Source organism: Dunckerocampus dactyliophorus, chromosome 2 (assembly GCF_027744805.1).
Source record: "Dunckerocampus dactyliophorus isolate RoL2022-P2 chromosome 2, RoL_Ddac_1.1, whole genome shotgun sequence".
Taxonomy (NCBI): domain Eukaryota; kingdom Metazoa; phylum Chordata; class Actinopteri; order Syngnathiformes; family Syngnathidae; genus Dunckerocampus; species Dunckerocampus dactyliophorus.
In genome coordinates, this window is record NC_072820.1 from 4,883,365 (window position 1) to 4,897,334 (window position 13,970).

Genomic DNA, 13,970 nt, shown 5'->3' on the forward strand with positions numbered 1-13,970 from the left:
GACAAATGAAGAGTCTCAGGTTTGACCAGATGCTGGTGTTGAATGCCTACACGCCGTTAGCCACGCCCACTTTGATGGTCTGCACCTCAGAGATGTGAGATGACTTCTGGATGATGCGGCTGGTGAGCGTGGACCGCTCGGCGCCGCAGCTCTGCCTCAGGGCCGAGGCGGGCGCCGCGACAGGCATCCTGTGGCTGGAGCTCGTCCTCGTGACGGACAGGGGCTGCGGGCTGTAGCCGAGTCCCGCGGCAGCGCCAGGCACCGTTCTGATGTTCCTGTCCGCTATGCAGCTCTGCCCCTGGGCCAAACTGGTCAGGGCCACGGCGGCATTGATCTCTCGCCAGTCTTGGTTGTTTTGACTGTGCTGGTGCTGACCACTGGAGCAAAAAGTGAGTGAACGGCTTTGACGGAGAATTTGTACACTAATGAAAGTAGTCACAATTACCTGTCAGGTTTGGATGTGTAGTCCAGAGTCTCTGCAAGAGATAATAATCACGTTACTTGAGGTGTAGTATTGAATTACATTGCATTACATGATTGTTCTGAATATTATGTTTACATTTAAGAGGATATTTGTCATCATTTCAATCAGCAGGACCATAAGATGAGTTATATGTAAGTATTTTCTACAAATATAACCTAAAACATCCTCATCTTGAATCTCTTAAGCTGGCCAGGAGCCAAAGGTAAATCATTTTGCTATTTTTATGTACATATATATATTTTTTGGCTACTGAACGTCCCGAAGCGCTTCTTTTTTTAAAAGTCATAACATCCTTTTCCAAGAAACTATTTCGGAACCTCTTATTTTATACCCAGAGAAAACATTGTTTTACCTCTTGCCAGTTTGAAATTTACTGCATGGAGAAGTTTTAGAAAGGGTAATGAAAGGGCTCGCTGCGTTTTTTTGTTTATAATAAATTGCGCAGTACGGCAGAAGTGCTTCACAGCGTCAGCTCCAGTATACAGTATGTCTGCACAGGGTCATTTAAGAACAACACAACACCTCTTACTTGTCATTTGTGTCATTTTTAAACCAGTTCAACAGCTGAGTGTTGTGTTCACTGTACAGTGGATCCCCGCTTTCACGGCCATGCAAATTTGTGGATTTGTATTGTTTTTCTGCAAAAATTTCACCACAAGTTGGTCATGATTTATTAATGTTTGCTAATACAGGTACAATGTACAGCTTACATGTACCACTGTTCGGCGGTACTGTGACTCACATTCCATAACACGGGCTACTGTTGTGCTGAAACTCAACTCTGAACCCCTTGACGTCACTTCCTGTCCGCCCGCCACTCAGTTCCCCCAGGGGACATTTGCTATAACACACGAGCACATGTCTTATTCTTATTACATCTACTGTATTGGGTAATACGAGTGTAAAAGTGACCGTAGGGGTGTTATTTAATGTCTAGAGGGCTCTAATAATGTTTAAAAAAAACGTATTTAGAAGGTCGTATAAAACTATGAAAATATTCAATACAGAAGGAGAAAACCTAATACACAATCACTTATCACGGTCGGGTCTGGAAGTAATTAACCGTGATAAACGAGGGATTACAGCATGCCTGTATATTACAATATAGTCGATCCCCACAAAAATCTCAAGTAATTGACGCACCCCTCATTCTTGACACACGACTGGCCCTCAAAAGTCTCAGTTAATTGGATAATGTTAAAAATACAACACTGTTTTGCAGAGGATGGCACATGGCCCAAGAAAGAATGCATTAAATCAGGGGTGTTTCAAGGTTGTTCCACTGAGGGCCATACAGTGTAAAATGAAAGGGCCACTTTTATATTCTGTAATATACTGAGGAGTTATACATATTTCAGGAAAAACACTGCATCTCAGCATTGTGACAGTTGAAAAAGCATATTAGTATGAACTGGTCTTTTGCTCTGTTTCCCCCCCATTGTAGTTTGTTTTTTTTTAACCAAATATTTAAACTTTCTTCTTAACCAATCTTCGTAAATACTCTTAATATTGTAAACAAAATATTATAACATTTTCGCCAAGCAAATTTTCCAAAAAATGTTGTGTTTTATTTCTCATATTATGACTTAAAAAATGTTTTCCTCCTAATATTACGAGTTTATTTTAATCAAATTGCGACTTTTTTTCTTTTAATATTCAGACTTTATTCTTGTAAAATGATACCTGTTTTTTCATTTCCGCTATTTTTTAAAAAATTTTATTTTTTAACTTTCTTCTTGTAATTTTTTCCCCGTAATTAAGACTTTATTCCCAAAATATTTTTACTTCATTCTCATAACATTATTACTTTTTTTGCAAACGAATTCTCCAAAAATGACAACCTTAGTTGTCGTTCTGTTTTTCATAATATTCAAATTTTTTCTTTCATACTATAAAACTTTATGCTGGTAAAATGATGTTATTTTTCCTCAAAGTATTACATTATTCTCGTGAAACTATGACCTTTTTTTCTTGATACTTTGACTTAATTTTTGTAAAATGACTGCTGATTTTTCCATTTTCGCTGTTCTTGGATTGTTTTTCATATTTTCTTGTTAATTAAGATTTTTGAATGAGCCACGGGTTCCCACCCAAAAAAGCTGCGGGCTGCAGGATCTGGGTAAATGTGCATATCCAGGAATTTATTGTCCAAAAAGCAATCATGTGAGCATTCATGCCGAAAATTTAAGCAAAAACGTTTTTTCATGCCCTTTGCAGGCTTTTAAGGGGATGCATTGAACATGATAGAAGCCCCACATCATGCAATAGAAACAAGAGAAATGTAGAAATGGCCTTGTTAGAAATATAGAAATATAGTCATAAATATGGGAAGAAAATGCACAAGAAAGCTGAAAAAGCACAAACTGACGTGTACGGAGTTTGGACCCCAAGATGCAGAGAAGCACACGAAAGAAGAGAACAAAAGTTTAATACAAAAGGTGACCTCCGTAGAGGAAAAAGGTACACAAAAGTAGGAGAAATGGAGACAAAAAGTGAGCTCATGTGATGTTTCCAACCTGTGAAATCAAGGCTGATATGTTTCAAGTGTCCTTGTGAGTAGTGACATCACTTTAAAGTCCATGGCTTCATGTTTTGTGACCGCTTTAGCCTTCTGGAGCTGCACTACACGTGGTGTTAATGCTCTGCCATCATTCTGGCAGCCTGACTTTCCACTTCAGCTCCACAGAGGAGCAAAAAGGCATATTGTGAGCAGCAGGGATACATTAAAAGCGTTCACAAACATTTCAACAGCCGGTAATGAGTTCCAAGAAAGCACAAAATAGTCCAAAAGAAATATGATTTGGAGAAAACGCATTGAGTGACATGTTTAGGAGAATACTTTCACATATGTAGGAAGTTGTCACCGCTAGCTAACTAAATTTGTGCTAGGCTAAGCTAACCAGCTGCTTGCTTTGGCGTCTTGTGTACCGTTTGGTTTATAAGACATTTATAAATGGTTTAAGTCGCCGTAACTCAGGACGGCTGGTCCTGGGGTTACGAAAGAGTTCCGCTCGTAGACGGCGATGTAAGTCGAGTTGTAGCGTATGAGTCGGGACTTATACCTCAATTAACTCCTAAATCACTCACACTGTACACAGAAGATATATAAAATACAGTAGTAAAAGCATTAAACGCAATAATTAATTGAAACAGTAATAAAAAAGAGAAGAAGTCCTTATTTTTGTCTCTACACTCTTAAAATATTGTCCCAGGCTAGCCTGTGTCCTTGTAACAGCGCACTGAATCCACGACCCTTCTAACATTCATTAGCATTGAGTCATCCTTAATCATTTCAACATTCTACTGACATAGTCTTCGCAAATTTATTGTAATATGTGGATTTTATTCCCATAATATTTTGACTTTATTCCCATATTATTATATTTTTTCCCAACCTAATATTCCAAAACCAACTTTATTTTATTCATTTTTCTTTAATATTTAAACTCCATGCTACTTAAATGAGCATGTTTTCCTCATAATATTATGAGTGTATTCTTGTTAGTCTGTGACTTTTTTTTCTCTTCATGTTTTGACTTTATTCTCGTAAAATTACAGCTGTCTTTTTCCATTCCTGCTCTTATTTTTATTTCAACTATTCATTTTCAATTCATTCATTCATTCAATGTCAACTATTTTAACTTTCTTATTGCAATTTTGTTCTCATAATATTAGGACTTTATTCCCATAATAGTTACATTTTATTCTTGTAGTATTTTAACTTTTTTCGCCACCCTAATTTTCCCAAAATTATTATTTATTATTATTATTATTTATTTTTGTTTTTTCATGATATTATGACTTAAAAAAAGAAGTCTTTTTTCTTCAATATTTCAACTTTATGCTACTAAAATTATGTTATTTTTCCTCATTATATAGCAACGTTATTCTCATCAAATTATGATTTTTTTTCTTGTTAGATTACAACTTTTTTTTCTTCATATTTTCACTTTATTCTGATTTTATGCTGATTTTTCCCAAAAAAAATTTTTTTAAATGTATCTTGTTAAATTATATTTTTATATTTTCACCCTCTCAAAGGTGAATATTGTAAATTTCCTCAATGGTGCATGAAAGCAGACCTATTATCTTTGTGTTTCAGGTCAAACAAGATATTCACACACATCAGCTTTGACTTTGGAAAACAGTGATTGGCATTTTTGCCTCTTTTCTGATACGTTGCGGACCAAACCACTAAGTGTTTGTGTTTGGTCCGTCTAGGGCAAGGGTGTCCAAACTGTTTCCAGCGGGGGCCACATACTGAAAAATGAAAGGGCCACTTTGATATTTAGTAAAGCAACACATGGAGATATGCTAAGAAGCTATACTGTATGTAGCTCAAGAAAAAACAGCATTTCAGCTTTGTAATACATGTGAAATGCTACTAAAAATGACCCTTTTTTCCATTAAAAATACAAGTTTATTGTTGTAAAATTGCGACTTTTGTTCTTCATTCAATCATGACTTTTTTCTTAATATTTTGACTTTATTCCTGTAAAATTACAGCTGTTTTTTTTTCATTTCTGCTGCTTTTTTATGTTCCAACTATTTAATTTCAGCTTTCCTTTTGTAAATTTTCTTCTCGTAATTATAACTTTACTCCCATAATATTTTTTTTTAATCTTTAAAAAAATATATATATTTTTTTCAACATTGTTACTAAAATGATATTTTTCCTCTTATTACAAGTTTATTCTCATAAAATTGCAACTTTTTTCTCATTAGAAAACAATTTTTTTCCTCTTAATATTTTGACTTCACTCTGGTAAAATTTATGCTGTTTTCCATTTCTGCTGTTGATTTTTTTTGGTATAATTTCCTGAAAATTTCAACTTTCTTGTATATTTTCTTCTTCTGATATTTTCGCTTTATTCTCATGTTATAAATTTTCCTCCAACCTAACTTCATACGACTAAAATGACATTTTTCCTCATACTATGTCTTTATTCTTGTGAAATGATGCCTTTTTTCCTTGCTAGATTACAACTCTTCTCTTAATATTTTGACTATTGATTGATTTTCCCATTTTTGCTGCTGCTGTTTCCTTGTTATATTACATTTTTAGACTGTGCTGCGGGCCGATAAAATCACAGCCGCGGGCCGCAAATGGCCCCCGGGCCGCATTTTGTACACCCCTGGTCTCGGGCCTAACCGATTACCCGATTAATGGAAACCACAGCCTTCAGCTTAATCGTTAGTTGCAGCCTGAAACTTCACCATCTCAACTGCTCCATTTACCCTTAATGAAGCTGTTTGTTTCATACATTAGCGCCTTTTATTTGTGTCAATCTGAGGTTAACCCCTAAATTCCTGAAGATTAAGTGTTTTCACAGATCATAACAACATTAAATACCACTCGGCAGACTGGACGGATTTATTTGTTTTCTGGGAAGCTAAGCCTGAGAGTCATAAAAAAAAAGGAACTTAACGCATGATTTGTAAGCAACGACTAGTTCTTGAAATGTAACTTAACAATAAGAGCGAATGGGAAAGCAGCATTCCGAGGAACAGACCAGCAGGCCAAAAAGCGTCCGTGATTTAAGAAGAAGACTCAAATGAGAGGAAGCCAAATGGATGTTAATGCTCTCGAGCTGTGTTCTTTCACAGTCGAGTTGCCGCTCTGAGAGACGTCTTGTGTGCCCTGTTGACCAAGCGCTATTTCGGAGTTTTGGCTCAGCTTTCGACTTCTCACCCTGGGAATAATAAAATCTTAGACATTCTGTAATTGTACTTGAAACCCCACTGGACATTTCCACCGTGGCAAGAAGCTGAAGCGGAACAAATGGCACATTCTGGTGTATGGAAATGATATTTGTGGCGTCCAGCATCAGCACAAGCCAGAATCAACTCCGTCCAATCTTTAAAATGAAGGATTTGTGCGTCCGCATGGCTTTTTTTGGTATTAGTAATGTTCATGAAAAATTTGGCTCTTGTGCTTTGTTGAATTGCAGGTTTGTTCTAAAGGGCGCCCAGGTGTCAGACTCGTTGAAACAAAATAATTAAATGTTGCAGAGCTGCCGACTTCTAGTGGAATACCAGGCAGGGAACCCTGAAGAGTCATGTTCTATTTTGGTTTTACTAGTGACCTCTCATTGTGCTTCATGTGAAATATACATCTTTCACGAGAATGGCACAGTACAAAGAAAGGATTCAGTATTCGGGCCGGAATGATAAAGTAATTTAACACGAAAGAAGGCGCAATAAGTGACCGGTCCCGGGTGTACCCCAAAGTCAGCTGGAATAGGTTGCAGCTCACCCAAGACCCCATGAGGACAAACAGTATAGGAAATGGATGAAATTAAACCGTTATGTTGAATCTTCAAAGAGCGTACAGTCACACCTCGGTTTTCGAACACTCTTAAACGAAATGTAGCCTCGGTTCTCGTACACTGTCCCGGTTCGTTCACGATTGCTCGTAGTCAACTTGTATTGCAGTACAGTGTTTTTCGGTCAATTTGGCCTGGGTTCACGTACGTTTTCGGTTACAATATGACACGCGTCTTGTCATGTTACTAATACACTGCGTCAGTCCACCTGTGTTTTTAGCACAAAATGTCCTTGTTAGCAGCCTGTTAGCTTGCTAATACGTGGAAACAGGAAGCGGAAGTCAGCTCCCTGGCCCGTCTATGATGGCATCAGCGGTTGACTCTTTTGTTCTTTGCTAAATAACACAGTTACGCCACAAGTCTCTGCATTTCTTTTGAGCACGGCTGCAAAATAACCCACAACGGAACCAAAGAAAGTTGCAAGCACCCGCATGAATTCAAGAAATAACGCTGCGTGGTGGCCGTGTTGATCTCAAACCTGTGTTGATATCGCCATCTTTGTCAACAATCACGCCTTCCGTGAAGGTAAAAGTAACCTTAAATGTTCATTCATCCTTTTCACTTGTCATTTTTGTTTTCTTCATGTAAAACTATAATTGTAAAACTATAAAAATGTGTTTTGTGTTAATATTTTTGAGGCGGAATTGTGTTAGTTAGCAAAGAACTACAGAGTCAACCACTGATGACATCATAGAGCTGACTTCCGCTTCTCATGTATTAGCAAGGTGATGGGACACTAACAAGGACGTTTGGTGATAAAAATACATTAACTTATTCAATCCCAGCCATTTTTCAAAAGACAAACCCTTCAGTACCGCACATTTTAGAAGATTTTGACTGATCACACACAGAACATTGTGTTGTATGGCTATACTGTATAAACATTGAACATGGCTTCATGGCTTAAAAGTGCTCTGAAATGTTAGTGCATTACCGAAAACGTGCATCATCACCTCTTTCTGCCTCTTGTGTAAAAAAACCTAAAAGACGTATGAATACGTTGTTGGCATGGGGAGTTCGGGATTATCAAAACGTGTAAATACGTCTTTGGTATTGAAAGAGTTAAGAACACAGCAGTGTATTAATAACACAACAAGATGCGCGCCAGATGGTGCGCTAACCGGAAAACGTACGCAAACTGAGGCAAAATTCTGGAATACATTTTTGACGTTAACCAAAAAACACACGAATCGGTGCGTACGCTGAGTGAGGTTCCACCGTGCGGTTAAAACTCAGTTTTTGATCGTCCCCGTTTTCATGTGATTCACTTTTCGATGAAAATTTCGCCTTGGTTCTCGAACACTGTCTCGGTTCGCGCAATATTGCGCGTAACAAGCTGTGTACTCTTTGGTGCGTTGACAGCATTGCTTGTTTATTCAACCGTCGCGGCTCACACACCCAACACCAGGTCTTGCTATACTTAGTTTTCACAATACTACGGTATCCTGGAAGGCTCGTTCATTGAACTAGTCAGGAGATTAATAAAGTACCTACATATGTGTCTATCTGTCCGTTTGGCGGATTCTTTCAAAGACACCCGCCTCTTGCATATTTTATGCCTTCATTCTGACAAAGGACGTCTTGAAATGCTAACAAAGCTTGAAAGTGGACATGAGGGTTATAAGTCAACGTGTGACACCGTGTCTCTCACCCATGTGGTAGATGAAGTTGGTCTCCGTCTCATAGGAGGACGCCGGCGACGCGACGTCTCGATCGCACTCGTTTGAACTGAACGACTCGGAGTGGTTCCTCCTCATGAGTGCGACGGCCTCGGCCTCGCCCGCCATCATGTGTCTCAGGGTGTCGTTCAAATAACGATTCAGCAAGCTACTCTTGTACTTGGATGGCGGAGAGGTGCCGTCTTCGCCGGTAAGGACTGCGCCCGTTTTTTTCACCATGTCTGATGATGAGCAGATAGGTGTTTGTAAGGGACAGTCATTGTCTGCACATAGATGAAAACAAAAAAAGGGGGTTTGACCATGAGGGAAGATGTACTGGAACACAGGAAACACAGGAAACACATCTCATACACCGTAAGTCCATAATAATTTATAGATACGTGATAATACAGATAAAAATGCACAGCGCACATGCACCAGCGTTAGAAAGTCCGCAGTTGTCACATGTTTATATCTTCATGCTTCGGTGATATTGTTTTTTGGTCAGGCGTTGAGATTTCCCACTTTCTTTGGCGGTCCTTCAACGCACCATAGTTGTGTGCTGCGAGACGAAAAGTTTGTTGAGCCACGGGAGCGCTAGCTTGGACAGTCAATCCGGAACACAAGTTAATATATGTTATCATAAGTCGTGGCTGGAATTACAACAGCGAGCAGTGTAGATTATGTGGACGCGGCTCGGAGAAAACGCCGCCTCTAACCTGCTCGACTAGACGGCTACACCGTGGTTCCGATTCTTCCGATTGATCTGTTCATCGACCATCTTAGATTATCTTTCATTCGTGGTGAGTGTTTAATACTTGAAATGCGTTTAATAAGCGTGCGAGACGTAGTTTGGGCTCAAAACTGGATTGTGTCGCAAGTGAACATCGGCAATTGAAGACAGAAAGGGAATGTTCTGCTACTGGGAATTATTTCTAGGGGTTGTAGTTTGATTATTGTTAGGTTAGTGTGGTAGTTATGAGGATTACGCAAAAACTACACAACTTAGTAGAGGGGTGTGACATTGTAAACATGTAAACAGTACTGACTGCTGTAAAAAAAAATGTTATTAGAACAATAAAATAAGCGGTGGTCTAAAACCTTTACGCAGCACTGTACATTTAGGATATTTACACAAATGTACAGATCACACACAGTAAGGTGCAATGATGCTGTAATACAGATTCAGTCGGAGTGTGCAAAGTCATAGCAGCATCACAATATTCACATTCATAGCAAGAAAGGAACAAAGAATCTGAGAGGATTTTTCCACTTCCTGGTTCTTACAAGGTCCAAATCCTAAATAGTGGGCAAAGGAGCATCATTTTCCTGCAAGATGCTCTACCCTGGAGTGAAACCTCAGTCACGAGAATGGGAGTCGTGCATGATAGCACTACGCCAGCCTGTGATAACGCGTCACATTGTTGCTTTTGCTGTCTGGTTGCATTAGTGCCAAGTGACGTGCAAGTGATGTGTACATTCAAAAAGTGCAAGAACATTTGTGTGTAAGAATTATATCAAAACAAGGAATAACATCATCATTCTGATACCGAAGCATGTCAAATGTTGTACTTGATGTACTTAACATCAACCTGCCCTCACGGACTAAAGATGGACTTTAATCTTACATGTTTAGATGAATAATGTTGATTAATAGGCACGGTTACTGTCTTTCTTCCGTAAAAAAACATCTAGTACAGGGCTGTCCAAACGTTTTCCACTGTGGGCCACATCGTGAAAAATGAAAGGTTGCTAAGGCCACTTGGATATCTTGTAAAGCAACACACGTACAGTAGATATGCTAACAGTGCTTCAAGAAAATCAGCATCTCAGCTTTGTGGTATAGGTGAAAAAGCCTATTATTACTATCAACTTCCGTCTTTTTTCACCATTTTTTCAGATTTTTCAAAAATATTTTACAAATATTTCAACTTTCTTCTAAAATAACGTTTGTAAATGTTCTTTTCCTAATATTATAACTTTATTCCCATAATATTTTGATTATTTTGCCGTAATATTATAACTTTTTCCCTCACCAAATTTTCAAAAAAATTCAAATTTTATTTTGTTTTGCTTCGCGTAGTAACATATTCTTTCTGTTATATTTCAACTCTGTTACTAAAATGACATTTCAATGATAAAATTGCGACTTTTTTCTCGTAATATTTTGACTTTATTCTCGTAAAATTGCTGCAGATTTGTCCGTTTTGCTCTTTTTTTTGTTCTTTTTAGTTTTCTTGTTAATTGTATTTGTAGGATGTGCCACGGGCCAATAGAAAACCAGCTGCGGGCCGCACTTTGGACACCCCTGATCTAGATGATTGAATATTGAAATATATTTTTAAAAAAAAACTGCATCTCAGCTTCGTGATACAGGTGAAAAAGCAGCAATTATTATCAACTTTGGTCTTTGCTCTTTTTTTCCCCATTTTTGCAGTAAAAAAAAAATGCAACCTAATTTTCTAAAAATTACAATTTTATCTGTTGCTTCGTCTGTTTCTTATAATATACGACTTAAAAAAACCCATTTTATTTCAGCTTTATGTTAGCAAAATGAAAATAGAATGAAAATATAATTCCTAATAATATATGTTATGTTATTCTCGTAAAATTATGACTTTTTCTCATTAGATGACAACTTTTTGACTTTATTCTCGTAAAACTGCTGCCGATTTTTTAATTTTTGCTGTTTTTTTTTTTTAGTTTTATTGTTGAATTATATTTTTAGAACGTGCCGCGGGACGATAGTAACACAGCAGCGGGCCACAAAAGGCCCCCCAAGCCGCACTTTAGGCACCCCTGATCTATAAGATTGAACTGCGGGTGGAAATCACATGCGAGTGTGACGTTCCGGGTGTTAGAGTCGACTTTGGACACCATTATTTATACAGCTCTTGCTCATGCAAGTCTACGTAATACAATCAAGTGATTACACACTCGAACTATAGCAGCAGAAAGGGTTAAAAATATCCTCACCATCTGAGTCGGTGTCATCACTGCATACACTCAGTCTCTCCGCGTTCCCTTGGATGTATTTATTGTACAGTTTGATCCGTAAGGCCCAGCTCAAGTCCGGTTGTCTCACCGTATTCTTCAGCCTCCGTCGGGCATTTGCAAACCAGTTCGACACCTAAACAGAAGACGCGACAGTGTCCAAGACAAGACACGACAAGACCGTGTGTGCTGTTCTTGCATTATCCTCTTTGCGGTCTCACCTGCACCAGCGTCATATGGGAGCCCAGAGCCAACAGGACCTTTTCGGTCTTGGTGGGGTACGGGTTGTCCCTGTGCTTGTACAGCCAATGCTTGAGCGGGCGGGCCATGTCCTGCAGCACCTGTCTCTTGTGGCGAACCTTGACCCCACCCAAGCGAGACCTGGAGGGGTTCGGACAATAACTACACATACAACATCATGGACCATCCAGAAGAAGAAACATTACCGTGTATGCGAGGAAAGTTAATGAAAATGAGCATACCCGTATTTTCTGTATTTCATCGGGGAGCTGTTTTCGGTGGACTCCCGGTATTGCAGCAAGTCCACATTCTGAGCGCATGCTAAGCTGGTTTGGGTTAGACAAGTCAGCCGACTCCTCTGTTCATCCTTTCTGTTGTCCTCCAAATGAAGAAAAGTATCTGCGACTGTGTTCATTGTCAAACAAGCGGATTTGTCCAAAATCAACAGGTGCATCAGTAGCTCTCCAGAAGCAAATGCATGCAGTCGGCTCCCATCCTAGGCAAATTGGTGTAAAAGCAACTGAAAGTTGGCAAAACGTTCCCCAGTCCTTGGTCTTTGCGCCGAAAGAGTGAGCGGAGGATGACGACGGTGTTGCCGGTCACTTGTAAGAGCGACAAATGTTTGAAAACTAAGAGGAGGTTGTCTGATTTTGTTGAGCAGCAGTTTGGAGAGTTCAAATAACCTGCCTCACTGCCGCCCATTGGCCCTCCCACCGTCCAATCACCCCTTCGAGGAGCTCTGTGAGGGAACCCTCGCTGAGCGGCGGGAGCAGCCCAAGCTATGCAAACTATTGCACAGCAAACGCGGTTATTAGATTTTGTCTGGTGTTGAGCAAGTTCAACATGATCTCATATTTTCTACATGAGGCACACAAGTCCCTCGCCGCTTGCGGTTTAACCCAAAAATCGTGTCAGCAAATAACATTGCATGTTTTACCAGGGGGATTCGGGAGCTGGACGGGTGTAATTACAAGTTTCCTAATAACCGGCAAAAACCACCAAGCTGTGCCTCGTGCTCGGCAGCGAATCCTGGATTTCAGAACAAATTGGGCCATAGTAATGTCAACACCAGCGCTGGAAAATAACACTGATTTGCTTCACCTCATACTCAGCAAGTGCTGCTTGTTTTGTGTACGAGCGTGTGGAGTGGGGTTTAGGGACGGTGGCTCTTTTGCACGGTCTGCAGTCTCTAGAGAAAATGCACAATATGTGGGTTTTTAGGAACATTCGAGCCGTTTCCATCAAGTGGCACATACGGTATTATTTCAGGACGGTTTGGAACAGCAAAGCCTGGCATGGCTTGCGTGATCGCTGTGTCAGCCATGTAAACGGGCTTTGTAACCTGCCAGTGAATGGAACAAATAAGAAACCAGGACTTCTTTGTTACACAAAGGAGACTTTTTGGAGCAAAGGTGTGTTTTGTATTCTGCCCATTCCATTCCTGTCGTGGAATTCTGCAAAAGTCGCCTTTTCGTTGACCGTACGAGTGAAATGGGTACAGATAAGTTCAAGTAGAAGCTCCATAGTGGAACATGACGCTCTCATAGTAAATTAAAGTGGTTTGCTCCTCAAGCTGCTGCCATCATGAAGCCTTTATTCAGGTGCTTGTTAAAGTAGCATACTATACAGCAGGGGTGCCCAAAGTGCAGCCCCGGGGCCATTTGCGGCACGCAGCTGTTTTTTTTTTTTTTTTATTGGCCCTCGGTACATTCTAAAAATATAATTTAAGAAAACAAAAATGGAAAAATCAGCAGTAATTTTACAAGAATAAAGTCAAAATATTAAGAAAAAAAGTCTCGTCGAGAATAACGCTGTTTTAGGCAAATCAAGTTGAAGTATTAAATACGTAATTCGTTATTTCTTTAAAAGTATCCATCTATCTACGTAAAATGTCATAAGACTATGAAAAACAGACAAAACAACAAATAAAGTTGTAATATTTTGAAAATGAGGTTGCGGAAAAGGTTTTGTTACGGGAATAAAGTCCAAACATTATGGGGCTAAATAGATAAATAAATGGAAATGGGAATAACAGCTGTAATTTTACAAGAATAAAGTCCAAATATGAAGAAAAAAAAACGTGTCGAGAATAACGTCGTAATATGTTGACGAAAAATAACGTTTTAGGAGGATCAAGTTGAAGTATTAAATATGTAATTCGTTATTTCTTTAAAAGTATTCATCTATTTATCTAAAAAGTCATAAGACTATGAAAAACAGACAAAACAACAAATAAAGTTGTAATATTTGGAAAATGAGGTTGCGGAA

General features: G+C 39.1%; 1 protein-coding gene across 1 annotated transcript; it reads right to left on the reverse strand.

Annotated features, from left to right (window-relative positions):
• Positions 1-46: 46 nt before the first annotated feature.
• LOC129177228 (homeobox protein Mohawk-like) lies at positions 47-12,117 on the reverse strand. Its single transcript, XM_054768120.1, has 6 exons — positions 11,945-12,117; positions 11,684-11,843; positions 11,445-11,598; positions 8,462-8,752; positions 446-476; positions 47-377 (listed from the first exon to the last, which is right to left on the reverse strand). The coding sequence occupies exons 1-6, from the start codon at positions 12,115-12,117 to the stop codon at positions 47-49; spliced, it is 1,140 nt and encodes a 379-aa protein (XP_054624095.1).
• Positions 12,118-13,970: the final 1,853 nt, after the last annotated feature.